This window comes from Dermacentor andersoni, chromosome 8 (genome assembly GCF_023375885.2).
Source record: "Dermacentor andersoni chromosome 8, qqDerAnde1_hic_scaffold, whole genome shotgun sequence".
NCBI lineage: Eukaryota > Metazoa > Arthropoda > Arachnida > Ixodida > Ixodidae > Dermacentor > Dermacentor andersoni.
The window spans coordinates 155,688,989-155,709,707 of NC_092821.1; the positions used below are offsets into that span (position 1 = coordinate 155,688,989).

At 46.7% G+C, this 20,719-nt stretch overlaps 1 protein-coding gene across 5 annotated transcripts in view; it reads left to right on the forward strand.

Annotated features, from left to right (window-relative positions):
* LOC140219914 (uncharacterized) overlaps positions 1-20,164 on the forward strand; it is a 45,621-nt gene extending 25,457 nt beyond the window's left edge. For all 5 annotated transcript variants that reach the window (XM_072290090.1, XM_072290091.1, XM_072290093.1 and 2 more), the window contains exon 3: positions 19,515-20,164. In XM_072290090.1, coding sequence (XP_072146191.1) covers positions 19,515-19,684 — 170 coding nt within the window. In that variant the 3' untranslated portion in view covers positions 19,685-20,164. The remainder of the gene's footprint in view (positions 1-19,514) is intronic.
* The last annotated feature ends 555 nt before the right edge of the window (positions 20,165-20,719 follow it).

Below are 20,719 nucleotides of genomic sequence, written 5' to 3' on the forward strand. Positions count from 1 at the left end.
AGGGCAATACATATGCGTGGTATCATCGTCAGCAGCTGCAGTGTTGTAGTAGTGACTTCTGTTGTCTACTAGGGGGGGTCACGAATCCATATCCGAAGCTCGATAATGCTGATAGTGCCTCTAGCGCCTCCACAAACCTGTTGTCATGCTGTTGCCTTTGTTCGTACGGGTTTGGACTTCAGTCAGCTTCAGTCACTGCAGTGTTGGCCTCGCCTTTTGTGTGACTAGCTGCCGCGTCGGACACAGTGCGACTCCGGCCTGTAGCGGCTTCGCAGTGCAATAGCAAGCTTGAAGCCTCGACAGTACTTCTAAGTGTTCTTGAAATTGTGCCCGGCAGTATTTCCATAGAATAGCAGCTTGGGCTTGTTGGTTTTCCATCCTGGTGTTAACAGCGAAAAACGTAGACGAGACACGAGACGAGAGGGCGACACCACAAGCGCTGCCGCATCGCGACACCACAAGCAGACAAGCAGCGCTTGTGGTGTCGCCTTCTTGTCTCGTGTCTTGTCTACGTTTTGCGCTGTTAACACCAGGAAGAATTTCCATGCTTCATGCCATCGAAGAAAGGTGAGAAGTTCGGATTCTGCACCACGTGTGTCTGTGATGTGAACATCTCACATGGCGGCAAGTCGGACATCAAGGTCCACATTGCTTTGAAAAAGCATGAGGGATACGTGCGAGCCACGGACAGCCAGCCAAGCCTAGCAAGTTTTGTGCGCAGCGACAACGACCTCGATGTGATCCGTGCAGAATGCCTCTTCACGGCATCTTTAGTTGAACCCAACATCCCACTGAGTGTCAGCGATCATGCTGGACTGCTTTTCCGGAAGATGTTCCCCAAGGGCGAAGAAGCGAAACGCTACGCCTGTGGACGAACAAAGACTGTTAATTGTTCAGGAAATGCGCCAACACGGAGACTCCTTTGCTGGATGCCATAAAACAGCAAGTATTTTCGATCGCTGTGGATGGCAGCAATAACAGGAATATTGTCACGAGAGAAAAAGCCAGTCAGTCAGTTCTAAGCGAACAGCCGTTTACAGTTCGTGTTTGCAGCAGCTACCACGCACACTTCTTCTTCCTCGACCTCTAGCGTAACTAGTGCGTGCCATTACCCCTCCCTCCAAAAAAAAAAAGAAATAAATAAATAAAGTTGGGGAGATGTTAAATGCCACAAGGAAAAAATAAAAGAAATCAGAAAGACAACGGACGAGACGACAGGGGCCGCATCACAAAGTTTGTGGATGAGAGTCAGCGCGAATGGTAAGGCTTCATCCTGGTAACATGAACAATGTCAGAGGAACGTGGTCTACGGGAGTGGTGCGAAGTGTCGGCTGGAATAACTTCGTAGTTGACAGGACTTAGACGACGCAAAACTATGTAGGGTCCAAAGTATCGGCGCAATAATTTTTCTGACCGGCCTCGTTGACGTATAGGGGTCCAAACCCATACAAGATCTCCCGGGTTGTACGTGACGTCTCGATGGCATATGTTGTATCGACGAGCATCTTGACTTTGTCGGGATAGAATTCGTTGCCGCGCTAGGTGCCGCGCCGCTTCGGCACGCTGAACAAAGGCGTCTGTATCTGGTGCGGTAGGTTGAGACGAAGTAGGTAGGAGCATCACGTCGAGCATAGTGGTGACGTCGCGTCCGTAGACCAGACGAAAAGGAGGAAACCCGGTGGTTTCTTATAGGGCAGTGTTGTACGCGAACGTCACATACGGGAGCAGTTCGTCCCAATTTTTATGATCCGTGGCAACATACATGGAAAGCATATCCGCAATCGTTTTGTTGAGACGCTCTGTTAAGCCGTTAGTCTGCGGGTGATACGCAGTTGCCGTACGGTGCGTTGTTCCGCTCAGCTGCAGAATATCTCGGACCAACTGGGCAGTGAAGGCCGTACCACGGTCTGTGATGACGACAGCGGGAGCACCATGTCGAAGGACGATATTTTTGATAAAGAAGTTAGCAACATCTGAAGCAGTAGCTCGCTGAACGGCTTGTGTTTCGCAGTATCGAGTGAGGTAATCGGTGGCGACGACGATCCAGCGGTTATCAGACGAAGACTTGGGAAATGGGCCGAGTAAATCCATCCCGACTTGTTCAAAAGGTGAGCAAGGAGGTCGGACAGGCTGAAGCAGACCGGCTGGTTTTAGTGGTGGAACTTTGCGGCGCTGGCAATCTCGACAACTTCTGACGTACTGCTTCACGGTTTTTGTGAGTTTCCGCCAATAGTACTTCTGCTTGATCCTCGCGAGAGTACGCGTGAAACCAAGATGCCCGGACGTTGGTTCGTCATGGCATGCATGTAGAACGTCGTCGCGGAGAGTAGCGGGAACAACGAGCAGGAAAACGGCTGCCGTAGGGTGAAAGTTCCGCTTGTATAGGATGTCGCCACGTAGGCAGAAAGAGGACAAGTGACGCGCGAACAGCCGTGGGGGTTGTGGGCGGCTTCCTTCAAGGTATTCAATCAAGGGCTGGAGCTCGGAATCTTGACGTTGCTGTTGAGCAAGGTTTAAAGACGGGAGAGTACAAAGAAAACCAGAATCGTCGTCAGTATCTAGTGGTGCGGGTTCGACGGGGGCGCGGGAGAGACAGTTGGCGTCAGTGTGTTTCTGGCCAGACTTATAGACGATGGTCACATCAAATTCCTGCAACCGAAGGCTCCATCTTGCGAGACGGCCTGAAGGATCTTTGAGATTCGCCAGCCAGCAGAGAGAGTGGTGGTCTCTGACGACACGGAAGGGGCGTCCGTACAGGTATGGGCGGAACTTCTGGATAGCCCATATGACTGCCAGACATTCTTTTTCAGTTGCTGAGTAGTTTTTTTCAGCAGCGGACAAGGTTCGGCTGGCATACGCAATAACACGCTCAACACCAGCTTGAAACTGTACGAGTGTCGCTCCGATACCAACGTTACTAGCATCAGTATGCACTTCAGTGTCAGCCTCGGTGTCAAAGTGACCAAGTATCGGTGGTGTCTGTAGACGTCGCTGAAGGTCGTGGAAGGCGTCGGATTGTGCTGGGCCCCAAACAAATGTGACGTCGTTCTTGATGAGTCGTTGCAAAGGTTCGGCAATTTCACAAAAATTGGGTACAAAACGGCGGTAATACGCGCAAAGCCCTAAAAATCGGCGGACATCGTGTTTTGTCTTCGGTATCGGGAACAGAGCAACTGCCAGGGCTTTGTCAGGGTCAGGGCGCACACCGGTGCTGCTGACAATATGACCTAGAAATTTGAGCTTCTCGTAGCCAAAGTGACATTTTTCGGGCTTCAGGGAGAGGCCGACGGTGCGGATAGCTTGAAGAACCGCCTCAAGCCGCTGGATGTGTTGTTCAAACGTGGTGGAAAAAACAACTACATCGTCTAAGTAGACGAAACGCGAGTTCCACTTGAGGTCAGATAAAACTGTGTCCATCATGCGTTGAAATGTGGCCGGAGCGGAACACAATCCAAAAGGGAGGACCTTAAATTGATAGAGACCGTCGGGTGTTATAAACGCCGTTTTTTCCTGGTCCCGTTCGTCAACTTCAATTTGCCAGTACCCACTACGTAGATCCATTGAAGAAAAGTAACGGGCATGTCGCAGGCGATCCAAGGAGTCGTCAATTCGAGGAAGTGGGTAAACGTCTTTTTTCATGACCTTGTTCAGTTTGCGATAATCGACACAGAATCTTAGTGAACCATCTTTCTTTTTAACTAATACAACAGGTGAAGCCCAAGGACTTGTCGATGGTTGAATGACATCATCGTCGAGCATTTGTTTCACTTGATGACGAATAGCATCCTGTTCTCTTTGCGACACGCGATAAGCGTGTTGGCGAACAGGTTGGACGGTCGGTTCAGTGATGATTCTGTGTTTGATTAAAGGAGTCTGTTTGACCTTCGACGTGGTGGCGAAACAGTCGCTAAATGACGAGAGCAGAGTAAGGAGCCTCTCCTTCTCGTTTTGGTCGAGCTGTGGGTTGACGTTGATGTGACTGGTCAAGTCCACATCGCTGGGTTCCGGAATCGAGATTGTCGTTACCGAAGCACAGGCGTTGGACTCGGCCACCGTTTCAAAGTAGGCCATGGTGGTATGCCTCGCAAAGTGTTTGTATTCGCCACTGAAGTTCGTAACTAGAATCGTGGTTTGCCTATGTTGGAGCTCTACGAGACCTCGTGCGACGCCGACTTCGCGATCAAGCAATATGGTGAGGTTACCTTCGGCGATGCCTATTCCTAGTTGTTCTTGGGGGCATTCAACGAGGACGAAGATGCTACTTCGAGGCGGTAACGTCACGCAGTCATCGACCACGCGTAAAGCCGCGCGGTGATGTTCATCCGCCACATTCGAATCCGAAGAAACATAGTTAGAAAAAGTCACGAACAAGTCACGAAGGTTAATGATCGCCCCATATTCCTGGAGAAAATCCATGCCCAGTATAACTAGCCGAGAACACTTGGGCAGCACAAGGAAAGACGCTACGAAAGTCGAAGTAGAAATTGCAAGTCTGGCGGTGCATCGTCCAATGGGTGACACGAGGTGTCCTCCGGCCGTAATCAGATGTGGGCCGTCCCACGCTGTCAGCACCTTGCGTAGCCGAGTCGCCAGTGAGGCACTCATAACCGAGTAGTCAGCTCCCGTATCTACAAGTGCAGTTACTGGATAACCGTCGATTGAAGCAGTAATAGCAGCAGAAGTTTTTTTTGCAGTTGCGAATGAAGGCGTCAGTGGTTCGTCGCGAGGGGATGGCATCGGCGGAGGATATTTGACGGTTCGCATGACAGCGGCCTCACCCCCGGAGGTCGCCGTTTTCAGTTTCCCCGGCGCGGGCTTCCACCGTTGACTCCAGCGGAATCAAAGGCGGGTCGAGCACGGTTCGGTGACGCGTACCGACGAGGTGAAGGCGACCGTGACTGTCTTCGCTGTTGGGCAGGAGGAAGCCGGTTACTTTCTAAGTATTTCTCGATTTCGTGCGGGCGTTCGCCATAGCGCGGGCAACGGGCGTCCGGATGGTATCCCCGCAGACCAATCCGTCGGTACTGGCAATCGCGATACATGTGACCAGCCTCCCCGCAGTGATAGCACAACGGACTGTTGTCGGGGGCGCGCCATACTGTAGATTTGCGCGGACCAGGATGAAAGGGTGCTTGCGGATTCGTGCGGCGGATCGGACTTGAGGAGCGTCGAGAAATCCCAGCAGGCGGCTGCGAAAAACGGCCCGTCGACGGCGCGCAAGCCGGAAGAGCATGCGCGTACGAGAACGTGGGAGGTTCGGGTCTTGTTGGTGGCGAGGGATGAACCACTTTGCCGATTTCTTCTCGAATGACATTTGTAAGAACCGCGGCACTGGGAGGTGTCGGAGCCGATGCATAGGACTTCTGCAGTTCTTCTCGAACAATTTGTCGTATTAGCTCGGTAAGTGACTCCCTGTCATCATTTGCAGGTACGAGAGAGCATGCAGCAGTCATGGTGGTCTGGCGTTCATACTGCGAGTACTCACGAATACTACCAGTACTCACGTACGGGGCAGAAACCTGGAGGCTTACGAAAAGGGTTCTACTTAAATTGAGGACGACGCAACGAGCTATGGAAAGAAGAATGATAGGTGTAACATTAAGGGATAAGAAAAGAGCAGATTGGGTGAGGGAACAAACGCGCGTTAATGACATCTTAGTTGAAATCAAGAAAAAGAAATGGGCATGGGCAGGACATGTAATGAGGAGGGAAGATAACCGATGGTCATTAAGGGTTACGGACTGGATTCCGAGGGAAGGGAAGCGTAGCAGGGGGCGACAGAAAGTTAGGTGGGTAGATGAGATGAGGAAGTTTGGAGGGTCAACATGGCCACAATTAGTACATGACCGGGGCAGTTGGAGAAGTATGGGAGAGGCCTTTGTCCTGCACAGGGCGTAACTAGGCTGCTGCTGCTGCTGCTGCTGCTGCTGCTGCTGCTGATGATGATGATGATGATGAAACACCACAAAGGTGACCCAGGCATACACCTGTTCATACACGGTCAACAAGTGCCTAAGGTACATAGAATCAGGATACTGGGTCTGCACATCCAATCTAATCTAGGTGCGAGTTTTACACTGAACCTCCTCGATAAGCAAATAAAACAAATCTCGGGACTGGTTCACCGGATTGCGTCACACAATCATGGCCTGTCTGAAAAGGACACCATTCAAATGATTGAAGCTCGAGTTGTCAGTCGCCTTGCCTACCACCTCCCGTATCACCACCTCACTCAAAAACAAATGGATCAGGCTAATCGTCTAATCAGGCGGGCGGTTAAGACCGCACTGAGGCTGCCGATGCGTGCTAGCACTACCCGCCTCCTACAGACTGTTCTCTATAATACCGTCCAGGAAATCGTAGAGGCACAGAGGAGTAATCAGCTCCTGCGCCTCACCCGAACACCCACTGGGCGAAACCTACTCCGAACTCTGGGGTGTGAGCCAAGTAGCATGATCCCGATAGAAGAGCCGTGGTTCCCTATTCCTATAAGACTCGCAGCTAACATGCAACTCAAACCTTTGCCACGAAACATGAAATCGCACCGCTATCAGGGTCGACGTAAGGCGCGGGCTGATTACTACGCCCAACGTTACCGAAATCGCGAAGACGTCTTTTATGTCAACGCCGCGGTCGGTCCGCTCAAAGGAACAGTCACGGCCACTGCTATCACGGAGGACGGACGCATTAACATCTCTGCCTCGATTAAAACAGCGCGCACCGATGTGGCTGAGGGGGTTGCATTAGCCCTAGCAGTGGCGCATGCGGCCGCGGATTCTACCATTACAGAAATCTGCACCGATTCCCAAAGTGCGTACCGTTACTTCCTTCAAGGCGTGGCACCTAAGACGGTCACACACATTTTAGAAAACATTCCTTCGCTTCCCCACCAGGTGACTATCACGTGGGTACTTGGGCATGAGTGTGTCCTCGGGAACGAGCACGTTAATGCGCATGTCCGAGGTCTTTCCCTCCGGACCCTGGACGACCACTCACCCAACCCCATGGAAGAACTAGGAGGGGGGATCCGCACCTACCACCAGATTACCACATATTACAGGGATGGTAGGCGAGATTTACCTCCCCCTCACCATTCCCTTACCGCCCATCAGAGTTCAATCTGGCGCCAGATCAAGACCAAAACATTTATTTCTCCCTATCTGGCACATTTATTTTACCCTGGTCTCCATAATCCACAATGTACCACCTGCCGAGTGCCCCGGGCAGATCTTTTCCACTGTTTGTGGAGCTGCCCCACGCCCATGGCGGTAGAGCCTATTCCCAACCCTTCCTTTTCCTCGTGGAAGGCCGCTCTTCGGGTCACTTGCTCGGATGACCAGCTCTGGCTGGTGGGCCGTGCTTGCCTAGAGATGTCGGCCAGGGGGCTCCCGGACGTCTAGGGGCCCAACCACATTTAAATAGATCCAATAAATTTTTATCCATCCATCCATCCATCCATCCATCCAGACGATGCTTGCTACTCTGGTGCCATCTCGTAGCCATTGTCGCTGCACTACGCTTTTCTTCTCACGTTTTTACCATATCCTCCTTGTCTGCTTTCTGTCTCATGGTTTTGCGGCACCCTCCTCTTCCGCTTTGTTCCTCACGTCTTTCATCCCCACTGCACTCCGCATTCGCTCTCATCCTTTGCTGTGCTTGTTCGCTCGGTTACGACGACGCTCGCCGCAGGAATGGGTGCCTACGAGCTACGCCCTGAAATAAAAGCGAACCGTCACACCTGCCTTGGAGCTCTGAGTGCACATTGTACCCCATACTTTGAAATTGAAATTGCTGCCTCTAAGCCACTGGTCATCAACAGTGACTGCCATTTTGGGATGGCTTGCGTGACGTCAGAAAGTGCGGGGCTACCGTAGTGTTGTCTGCTGCACAGCATTCTGAAACCATGCATGCTGTGCCTCGCTCTCCTTTCTCTGTACCCTGTGGCACCCCAGGGCTTTGTCATGGCATTATTCCTGCAATAATATATCACTTGCTTGGTAAAACCAGCAGAAGCCAGAATATGCCTGCAGGAACTATCTAGGCCTGATTGCCAAGACGCACATGTGATAATGAAACTGTGCATATACTGTACACATTGTCAGCATAGAAGGTACTTCTTTTCGTCACCCGCCAGTGTTGCCACACTGCTGTAAGTTCAACTGCAAAGTTAAAAATTCAGATGCAAGCTTTCTACCGCACCAGAGGTGCTCGAATTTTACCGGTTTTTGCTGCATGACACATACGGTTTAACATGCAATGCATAATTCAAGGTAAGAAATTTGATGTTGTGGCCCCTTTACTGTCTGCTCTTGGCTCTCAACAAACTTAAGCTTATGGAGAATTCAGTATATTTCCTGTTTTATCTTACTGCTTGAAATAGCTTCAATAAGGTGCAAATGTGGGTTAGTCAGTGTAGCATAGCTCAGATTTCTGAAAATGAGGCAAAGAAGCAACATGCACAGAACACAAACTAGCAGCTATTTTAAGTTCACATAAGGATAAGTCAGCTGGCATGATGTTTGGGTAACTGGAGATAGCTGGCTGTGGCCTTTGTCCTGCAGTGGACATAAATTATGATGATGTCATGATAGTGAACACAAAAATACATGCATGGAGAACACAAGAAGAAACAGTGTCACATTAGTGGACGTTAAATCAAGTGCAACACTACATGCTTCGTGCTATTTATTGTGTAGCACTATTGTGTTGCGTGGATTGCATGCTACTCAGTGTAGCACTACATGCTCGTTTATTTCACCATCATTGAATGGACCAGCTTGCCTTTTGCCACTAATCCTGACCCAGACGTTGTGTGCAACTACTTACATTTAATTACTTGTAATGCAACGGATTACATGTAATCAATTACATCTTTTGGTAGTATTGTAATTGATTAATTGTATTCTTTTACTTGGTAATACTCACTGATATTCAATTACCTTTTAATGCAAATAGCGTTCTTTGTCTACTTCAGCCGTATTGAGTCTGTCCGTCTCTCCGTGCGTCCCTCCGTCCCTCTAGTGGCAGCATCTGTCTTGGCGGAGCTTATGGGACAGTGAATGCATTGAAGATACATCATCTCCCGCTGAAAATCTCCCGCCTATTTTCGGCTTGCCCTGGGAAGATTTTGAAGCAATAACCGTAGTTAACAATGACTGATTATGGCACTTACCAGGTTCTAGTGTGCACCTTCCTTTTTTTTTTAAAGTGAACCTTTCTTTGCCTATTCCTTAAACTTCCCCACTGTGGCTGCTGCTGTCAGACGTCGGGGGTCGCACGGTGTGCATGCATGACAGGAGCGAGTCAGAGGAAAGGCCACCCTGGAAACTCATTTTCGCCCCACCACATCAAATGTGCACAATGCGCTCTAGAGCTCCCTGGCCAGGCCACATCAGCCTCGCGACAGCTGTGATTATCTGTGACTCCCCTCAGAAGCATTGCAGAAACTGCAGTGCTTCCCTCTCTATTAAGGTGTGAGTACAGAGGGAACGTAGATAAAACTGTAGGGAGGACAGAGGAAAAGAGGCAGTCCCCATACAAGGGAGGGGCACGGGGAGGTGACGTGAGAAGGCAAGCAAACCCTACTACTATACAAAGGTGGTTGTGTGGAAACTGGATAAGCTTAGGTTCAAGGTACAGTACAGCACGTTGCTGCTATTTCTGAAAAATAAACACCATGCAAATATGTCAAGTGGACAAACTATGCAGGGCGCGCAGAAGCAGAGCCGCATTAATTAAAGCGCACCACAGGGTCCAGGTGACACTACGGAAGCGGTCGACCGTCAAACCAACACTTTTTGTGCCTGCCGCATTAGCTTTGCGGCTATGGTATTGTTAGAGGCCATAGATTTGATCCCAACCACGGCAGCCGCATTTCGACGGGGGCGAAATAGAAAACACACGTATGCTTCGATTTTGGGACACGTTAAAGAACATCACAGTGTAAAAATTAATTTGGAGTTTGTCACTACGGCGTGCCTCATAATCCGATTGTGGTTTTTGCACTTATAGCCCCATAATCCAATTCAAGTTTAATACTTCTGCCACAATGCGATGTGCCATGTGAGCCAATGACTATGCTCAACCCTCTCAAAGGTTATGAAATATGGCACACAACAACGCCTCAAGCAAATACCTCCCCCTGTGTGTTCTGTGTACTATGCAAACAAACAGCAGTGGTGCCCGCAAGGTAACGTTTAACATCAACTCACCACTCTCGTGTTAGATTAAATGTGTAAGAAATTAAGCTTTAGCCGTGAACATCACTGCTAATCATAGTCAAAGCATCCTGCACGGAATGCTTCACTTACATCGATTCCCATAGTGCGTGGTATCTGCATACTTTCTTTTCCCTAGGAAAATTGGGTTGGAAATTGTCTGCGCTGTGAAATGCAAATACGAAACCAAAACCGCCTTTGAAGCATTTGCATGCTTTGTCGCACAACACTGACGTATTGCGGTGAAGCTGACTTTAGGAAACCTGCTGCTAATGCTCAACACACATTAGACCCTTGCCTATTTTTCCTGCTAAGAAATAGGGTGCACGTTACATTTATAATTTTTTTAGGTGCTCTAATGTCATTTCTACGTTAGTTTCTTACTTTGGACCCAGAAAGTGGGCGTGCGTATCATTTAGGGCCATGATAGAATCGGGCAAATACTGCCAAATAAGCCAGCAAGGTATTGGCCTTTTTTCTGCCTCTTGTTTAATTCCACCCACCGGATAATTCAATCAATTTCCTCTATCCTGTCGGAGTCAAATAATGGAAGTTGACTGTAATTATACTTGGTTACCGTATTTACTTGATTGTAATGCGAGTTTTATTAATGATTTTCATTGCTTGAAGTCGACCCTCGCGTTAAATTCAAATAACAGCAAAATTGACCATTTTAAAAGAAATATCCTAAATCTCACAGTTTTTATTGTTATGTTGGCAACCCATACGTTTAGGTACGATTTGTAAACAAGTCGATTGAAGTCCGAACTTGTTTTTTTGTTGTGCTAACCGATGCCATTTCGCTGTGCTTGGGACTGGTGTTACGGTTACAGTGCTGTAGCACCATGTAGCCTTTCGCGCTTTGACTCCGTTTATTCGTCACGTTATGGAAACATAGCGCATTCGGCATGATGCCCGCTTCCAGAGCTTCAAAAGACGAGCAATGTTGATGGCCGAGAGCGTGGGAAACTCCACTGTCACTCGGCGGCTCGACATAAGCAATTCGCGGATGGCAAGACCAATTTGTATATATACATATATATATTATAGGGCACATGATAGACAATTTGCGGGGGGGCCGAGAAAACTGTATTGACGTCATATCTATTGGCCACGTTCCGTAAACCCTGGGACAACCTATGTAATTAGAGCACCACAGCAAACCTTTTTTCCTTTTTCTGTTTTTCTTGTTTCTTAGCGGGGCTTTTTTACCCATTTCGAAAGCTTTTTGCAGGTTAGGGATAACAAATGTACAGAATAACCAGCCTTCTCGAGCCTATCTATCTGTTGTGAACAACTTTGCTGCATATTGTGTGGACATGTAAGTACTTACGTAAGTACAGTACTTTCGTACAGGGCAGAAACCTGGAGGCTTACGAAAAGGGTTCTACTTAAATTTAGGACGATGCAACGAGCTATGGAAAGAAAAACGATGGGTGTAAAGTTAAGGGATAAGAAAAGAGCAGATTGGGTGAGGGAACAAACGCGAGTTAATGACATCTTAGTTGAAATCAAGAAAAAGAAATGGGCATGGGCAGGACATGTAATGAGGAGGGAAGATAACCGATGGTCATTAAGGGTTACGGACTGGATTCCAAGAGAATTGAAGCGTAGCAGGGGGCGGCAGAAAGTTAGGTAGGCGGATGAGATTACGAAGTTTGCAGGGACAACATGGCCGCAATTAGTACATGACCGGGGTAGTTGGAGAAGTATGGGAGAGGCCTTTGCCCTGCAGTGGGCGTAACCAGGCTGCTGCTGATGATGATGATGATAATGTGTGGACATGACTTAGCAATGGCAGACCTAAGAGCCGAGTATGCTATCCCCTATTTAACAAGTTTGGAATGACAAGAAGAAAATTCAAGCAGTGGTTTCCTTGCCCTAGGTGAAGAGTGCCAACAGACGTGCTCCTTCTGGATCGTCAAGCACAGATCTAAAAACTGTAATTGGTTGTTCTGGATAAGCTCAAGCGTCAAACCAAGACCCCCACCACATTCCTTTTCACGGCCCCCCGCAAATTGTCTATCATGTGCCCTATGATAAATAGGAAACTTGAACAGGGTGGCAAAAAAGAAAAAATCATTGCGGCGTTAAACAGGTGTCCCCTTTAGTGCCTTGTAACACTGGTATGGTTTATCAGATTCCACTTAAGTGTGGGAAAACTTACATTGGACAGAGCGGCAGGTGTATTAATATCAGACTAAAAAAACACAAAGAATCATTTACCAACCCTAATGCTTCACATATAGCGTCGCATTGTTTCAATTGCGGTTGTAAACCTTTGTTTCAAGACACAAATGCCAAACCACACGGGAAATAATCGAGGCATTTCACATTAGAAGATTAGGAGAGACTTGTGCTAGCCACACATCATTGTCTCTGTTAGAATGCGAATTTCAATATCTTCTTAGCATGTGTGTTAATCTCAAGTAGTGTCTTTTTGTTGTTTGATTTTTGGCTTCTGTACCTCTTGATATGTTTAACTGATGTCTATAGACCTTGTCATGTTGATATGCTGCAGTATTTGCAATCACCTATATATATATATATATGTTGATAGTTTCAATAAAGATTTAGTTGAGAGTTAGTGCTCGTCCTGTCTGCTTCTAGTCTCTGTCTGTGTTACTTCGCGCTACAATTCAAGATCGTGTTACCGTACCAACTCGCCCACCTTTCGGTCCTTTTGCATTTGCCAAGGCGTCTAGCCGGGAGTGAGCGCATGCTGGATAGCGTGCGTGTGGTCTGGCCCAAGTTTTGCATGATTCGAGGCTAGTTAAAAGTGTTCGAAAGTAATCGAAATTAGTGAGACCAGACAGTTATAACTCCAATAAGCAGTCTCGCCAAAGTTTAATTCCTACGCAGGTGGGCGCGGCTGAGCATGAGCAGATGGGTCGGCCTCTTCCAGAAGTATGTCATTTTTATCAAAATTCGAAATCAGATTTTCGCCGACTTCAGCCTTTTCATCAAACTGCATCAATAAATATGCACAGTAAGAGAGCGGCTTCTCTCCACCTTGCAGGTTTCCACAGAACTATTACGTCAGTAGGAAAAAGCACACTGATGAAACACTTTTCTTGATTTATATCAGCTATTGGCCAATAGCAGCCTAGTATGGCAATCCGCTATATTATGAAATGAAGTGTCCAGGAAAGAGCGAGGAGCAAGCTTCTGTTGAAAAGAGAACGTTAGAGAAAAAAAGGTGATTTCACACTCTGCTTGTGAGCTTTGCATGCCGTGCATGATGGCAAAATTTGGCTGATATGTTCACAGCAGCATGTGCTATTTGTGTAGGGCGTTTTTTCACCAAACTTGAGGGGTTGTTCATTACCCCTATAAAGGCTGTATGGAACTCACTCCATTCAGTCAAGGCTGTAACCACTAGGCTGATAGATCAGTTAGACTCTGTATGAAGTATCGCTAGACTGGGCTGTAATCACTTGGTGGTCGAACTGTGAGACTCAGTTTGTTGTGCGTAGTGGTAGTTGTCCTAAGCTCCAACTCATTAAAAGAGGAAGAGTACAGTGCTGCCTACTTGTTTCTCATTCATTCGTGTTGTTCTGCAAGCTCCGCATTTGACTTAGCAAATATTTTTGCTTCAACATATCTCCAAGTTCCTCATTTCCAAGTTCCTCATTTCCAGCCTGCCTCTTGATTCATCATTGCCGATTAACACCTTGAAGAGACTTAGCCAGCTTCAAAGAACAAACTTTACTATGCTTCTGCATGAAAGGTACAGCCACTTTCTGTGTCCAAAGTAGAAAACTAATGTAGAAATGACATTAAAGCACCTAAACAAATTAGAAACCTAACATGCACCCAATTTTTTAGCAGGAAACATGGGCAGGGCTTTAATATGCATTCCACAATAGCAGTCAGTTTCCTAAATTCATCTTCGCGACACGTTTTTTTAAAAAACTCAGCTTCGCCGCAGTATTATGTGTTATGCGGTAAAGATTACGAATGCCGCAAAGGTGGTTTTGGTTTCGTATCCAATCCGCCTTCTTCACGGCACGACGGCGCATGCGCCCTGCCCCAGCGGATTTGTCGCGAAACGTTTTGGAAGGGACGCCACTTATAATCGGGGGAAAGCCCCCCCCAAGAAAAGAAAGATAAGCGAACGACGTGCACAGCAGCAAACACTCGCGCAGAGTACCGTGTTGGAATACCACTGGTACCTCTACATTGGTGCGGTGCTGCAAACATGCGTATGTAAAACTGCAACTCCACTTTTAACAGAAAGCGGCCAGGGCTTTGTCCAGACTGCACCATGAACCATGTAGTTGCTGTTTTGCATTGATGCCTAGCAAATTTATCGTAAAACCCTTATGTTACACTTGGGCGACAGTTCAGAAACATTATGTGGCTGACGAAGTCTTCTTGCAGTGTGGACCCTCTCTTGCTGGTGGTGGCAGTGCGTGCCTGAGTTCACGTACTCGTTTAAGGCATGGTAACACTGGGTCAATACGAGACAAACGAGACCGAAAAGACGCTGACACCAATGATTGGCTAACTGTTCAGCACAGTGATTCGATGAGACCGTTTTATCGCAACAGGCCGACAACGATGCAACCGACAGGCGCGAGTTATTGTAGCATGACGGGCTTTCTTGTCGACAGCACCGACAAAATCAGCGTGCCGACCATGATTGCTCGACCGAACTTAACGCGATTGGCCGTCGAACCGATAATGCGATAGCCAGTGCCCCTTTCCTTGTATATATAGTTATTAGCACTCAAAAGGTCAAAACGTGGCTTCGAAGTTAAAATGCAGGAGCTTCAGTCCTCTCTAGCTGTGCACATGAAGTTTGAACCAGTATTGATCCTGTTTAACGAAGGTTGGGTTGGGCCTGGCCCCGCCGAGTTCGTGCACCCGCTACCGGTAGACCTGAACTTAAACATAAGCAGTTATGATGAAGGAAACTGCTTTTATAGTCCAGTTATGGCCCTGTAGCAATTTGATAACTACTCTTTACTTCTCACGGCGCGTACACGATAAGCGGGAAGCAGTGACCCAGCGCTGTGCCAACATCTGTCCGTCATCATTCCTGAAGGCTGCCGGTTGCATTCATTACGTAGGTGGGTGGGTCTGTACGTGTTGTTATGATGACACATTTCTTCATTCCAGAGATGCACTGTTTGCCTTTGCGTCAAATGGGAAATAAGAGACGGTGCATTTGGTACAGCAGCATAAACAGTTGCCTCGCTAAAGTTACCAACGGTGTCAATGATGGCATCCGCATTATCGCTAAAGAACTAGATAGCCTATAAATGCTACATGGGTTATGCAGAGCACAGTTTTCTCTAATAATACTTTATGGCATGTGCAAACTGTAAGTATCATGACGTTACATAAAAACAAGAATCAGTAATTACACCACGTAATATGTGTCTGGAATGCAGTGGCTGTTGTTTAAGTTGCTCGGCCGCTCATATTGACTCGTCTCAGGGTAGAACAACGCAGCTCTTATGTGCAGATATGAATGTTTTGCAACATTTTGACATTATTTCATATCATCGATGGGCCATTTTCGCAATATTCACAGCTAGCAATGCTCTGTAGCTGTAGGCGTCGATGTAAACAAATTCACCACTTCGGCAAATCCAACGTGAAAGGCTGCACTCAAAGGTTTCTTGAATATGCAAAATATGTAAAGAATGTGTAAAAGGAATACAAAAGCGATGTGTAAGAGCAGACATCAGTGATAACAAATTCCAAGGCAACCGCATTGGCCAATGGAACTCGGTGTGCATTTATGGGCAGCACTGTTAACACCACAGCGCACTCAGGCCTGCTCACCCAGTAGTTGGTGAGCGCTCCATGACTTCCAGGAACAACATGCTACACCGGATAAGCCATTAATAGTTGTGATCCGCGAAATGCACAACCGACGTGCACTCGGCATGGGCACAGGTACACAAATCAACCGGTAAAAGCCCCAGCGCCCTCCCACAACGTTTCCAGTGGCGTCCTGCAGAGGACAGCACAGGAACATGAAAAAGGCAGATTGCACAGTGCAGGCAGTCACTGGCCCAATGTTCCTGGAAGAAAAAAGAAAAAGAAAGGGTGCGTATTATAACCGGGTAAATACCGTAATCAGACATTATGAGCTACAGTTATTGGTTGAAGATGTTCCTAGGGTGGCTTGAAAATTGATGTTTTTATGGAAGATTACACATGTTCACTGAATTCAGTGGCCCCTGAGCACAGACGCTGCCACTAAAGGGGTCATTAGAGTGTTTATATTTTGCATGCGCAAACGGGTTTGGGCACGCAAAGGAACCTTTGCATACTGCTCCAAAGCTTCTCCAGGATGAGCTGCGGTGTGCAATATCGGAGGCCGCTGCAAAGAGAAGTTGTGGGGAAGGTCAGGTGGCAGTCACCACCACCCTATGCTAAGAGCACCGTCGCATCTCCTTCCATTAATAAAAGCTAAATGAGCTAAAGGGTCACTCAGCTAATCCAATCCAGTGCACTTGTCCATGTTCATGGTGAGCCATTTAGAAACTATGCACCATATTTGCAGGTAGTGTGCAGTTTAGGAGGTCAGGCATAGTGTTTGCTTGGCACATTATGCTTGTTGGCATGAGAGAGAGTGATTGTAGAGACGAAGAGGCCCACATTCCTGCTTTGTATCGGCGGCATGTCCGTGGCGAGATGGGTGTCCCTCACCCGACAACGCGCACTTCGCGCATTCGGCATGGTGGCTGTGTCATGGTGCACTCAGCAAACTGAAACTTTTACCCCCTGGGATGTTATTAGCTGATTTGCTATGTTGCATTTATCTGTGTGTGCTCATAATGCAGTGCATTTGTAGCTCTCCTGTTTTACTAGCTAGATGTTGAAGGAAAAAGCCAGTCACAAAACACAAAGGACAAGAGGAGAGGTTCACACCACAACGACTGGTGTGAACCTCTCCTCTTGTTCTTTGTGTTTTGTGACTGGTTTTTTCCTTCAACTATGTACCAATTGGCCCGGATTTCAACCCTTCTGCATAGCGAGATGTCTTTAGGCCTACAACAAAACTGCTCAAATGGTCATTGTGTATACCACATGACTGTATTGCCATGAGTTATGTGCGCCTTAGTGTGTCGTGCTTTACCGTTGGGTGTGCACAGTACTTTCTTCTTCAAGCATGCTGGTTGACTTGCTTTAGCCGTGTGATGGTTGTAATTCGTTCATGAGGGGTCGCATGCACAGATTATCTTTGTTGAAAATATTTGCAATGATGTACACAGGTACTCTGGAACCTTTTGACGCATAGCGATAGTGTCCTGTAGATAGCCATTCAGAAAAGTCATTGTTGAGTGCGGCAAAATCTGCTTCAAATCATCATTTTTCCTGCTACAAAATCTACTACAAAATGCTCTTGGCTGCTATGACCACTGGATATGTGAAGTCTGCATACACCCATGTGCAAATCGAGGGGGATGCCCAGATTTTCCGACTCCCACTTTAATATTTGTGCGCACAGCGCCGGCGCACAACACATGACAAAAGGCACAAAGCGCTGTGTATGTCGCAGCACTGTGTATGTCGTCTCTTGCAGTCCTTGTCCTTTGCGCTGTACGTTATTTTTTACCACAATGTCCTTCCCAGCTGTTACTGTTCTTTTACTCTGTAGCGACAAGGTTTACCTGCCAGCATGCAAAAAAACTTGCCGGAAAAAAGGCTGGCATGGATATCGGACTCTGCTCTACCCGCCAACCTATATGGCAACAAAAAAAAATATTAATAATAATAATATTGGAGGGACACTGTCCACCTCGCTGCTTCATACGGGGTGTCCCCCGCTGCATGAGCACTGAAACGCTGGTATGCGCCCGTCTGGCATACCAATTGGGTCCATGTAGAACGCATGTGAGCATGCGCTTGGTAGACCAAAGGCAAGGTTCTATTAATATTGATGTCACAAGTAAGGTGTATTTCTGTTAAAAGAAAATGCACTTAGTGTCGCAAGTTGGCCCTCATGAGCTGTATTTGTTTTAGATCCTGTTGGACGTCGACTATACTGGACCTTCACAATCGGAGCGCACACAGCTGCCCTGTATACTTTAACTTCAAAATATTTCTGTTTCTTTTATATCCAGCCACAACTGATATAGAGCTGCATTAGTTTGCAGTCTCTGTATGCCTCAGAGAATCAGTTGCACCAAGGCCAGCACAGAAGTAAAGCAGCATGCTTGAGTGCCAATGCTTCTTGGTTATAAAAGAAATGTGTCATTAGAATGCTGACTGGGACATGAATAAATTTATTATAATTATTATTGATCATAAGTATCTGTGCAATCATCTCAAGGTCACACACCCCTTCCCCCTCCCTTGAAAAAAAAATACTTGGATGCCCGCCTGTACACCACGTGTCCACAAGGAACAGCCAAGTTTGCAAACAATTTAGGTGCACGTTAAAGAACCCCAGGGGGTCAAAATTTCCGGAGCCCTCCACTATGGCGTGCCTCATAATCAGAAAGTGGTTTTGGCACGTAAAACCCCATAACTTTTCAAGTTTGCAAACAGTGGAATGAACTTAATAGGTACTGATGGGGTAGTTCTTGATCCATGGTTTGGTGAAGCAGTGCACTTGGTAGAAGAACACGTTCACACAAACATAACTCATGAGGACATGGACATGCCGAACTGCAACTTTGGTTTATTGCTCAGACGTGCTTTTGAATAAGCACATTGATAAGCAAATGTGCTGCGACTGTTGCATGGTGAGGAAAACGAGAACAAAGATTAACAAATAGACAAAAATCACCACTACCGTGTGCACTCAAGATAGGATCAAAATGCCTGATGAGTGATTGTTCAAATGCTGTTAATCAAATGCTCAATGAATAAAAAGAATTTGGGTTAAGCAGGAGTTTGAAATAATCACAATAACTCATACTGATATGAAAACAACGGCAAAAGCAATGAAATGTGGAAGCTTGGCCTTCATTTTTTTTTTCTATTAATTGACCTCTTCATGCGAAATTAATGAAAATATATTTCTGAATAGATACTTCGTCAGTTCAAGCTGATTTATTGTTTCTTGTTTAATGTCTCATTAATGGCAGTAAGTTTTCCTTTCCACTTTTCCTTTATACATTTATATTGTGCACTGTTAGACATGTAAAGGTGCTCAGTATTCAGTTTGATATTTGAAGGCCCCATTCTTTCAAAAGTATTTGTAATCAACTTGATTTTGAAAAATTCAGTATTTGGACACCCCTATCAATAAGTAATACTTCTGTTTGGAAGTGCGATGTCATTTGGCTGCTTCTAGATGTTGAATTGTTTTTGTATGATGTATTTCAGGCACCCTGATCACATTCGGTGTGATTGTCACTGCTGGCATACTGTTCTTCATTGGCACCTTTGTGGCAAGCTTTGGCTGCTGCCTCTACGCCATCTTCTATGTACTTCGTACCTTGAAGATAGTCGGCAACTCAGCAGCCCTAGCCGACAGCACCAAGAAACCAGAATGAACCATCTTTGACTAACGGTTGTGCAATGTTCCTGGTGACACTTCCCGTCCCCCGCTTGTTGTGTGCATGTTTGTTCTTCTTCGGTAACATTCTGTGATAGGCATTTCTCACACATAAAAAAAATTGAGGAAAGTGACCAAGTTCAATCTCCTTTCTCATTGTGAAGATTGTGTTGTTATCATTGGGTTCAAGCATGTGTTCTTTTTTTTAGGTCAAACAAAAATAAGAACAATGGGAACAAGCCGCTGGTCGGTAGCAATGTGTTCTTGTCTTTCTTTTCCTCTTCTACTTTTTTGTCACTTTGGAGAGATCACATGTTGGAAGCATCGTGGGTTGAATGCTGCATACCATGCAGACTGTAGCATAGTGTGTCGCATGCAGATTGGGTTCTGTAGCAGGACGATATAATGGGTTATGTTTTATTGTGCGAGACTGAGGGTCTGCTTTTCTTCATGAAATTAAAGTAATTTCGACACACTTGCCTAAAATGTGCTATTTTCTTTAAATGTTGCTCATTTTCATTACCTGTACGTTCACTATTCTTCCTTTTACAGAGCGCCAGATGGCTGCAGCACTGGTAATGGCATCTCATAATAATTTGTTCAATCACAATGGGTTAAGAACTTTTTATTCAATTTTACGGGGGACTCTCCAGCTGCAATGGCAGTGCCGGTGTCACTTCTCGGCCACGCGTAGCCCACTTTGCATGGCAAAAGAGAAGGCTGCACTGACATTCTATGTACACTGCAGGAAGCATTCCTCTATTGAACAAGGCTTGCTATGCTGGTGCACTGGCACATAAGTGTAGGGTCATAAAAGCACTTTGCAGCACAGGCAGTGGACTTCACAAAATGCTAGCCATAGCAATATAATGCCATATATGATGGTAGGCACGCACGCACACACATACACTCGCACACAGACAGACAGAGTAAACCCTCATTATAACAGAGTGAACGGGACAGCCCAAAAATTTGGTAAAGCGGTAATTTGATAAAAGCGACCTTGTCATAAAAGCTCAAAAAAGTAGAGCTG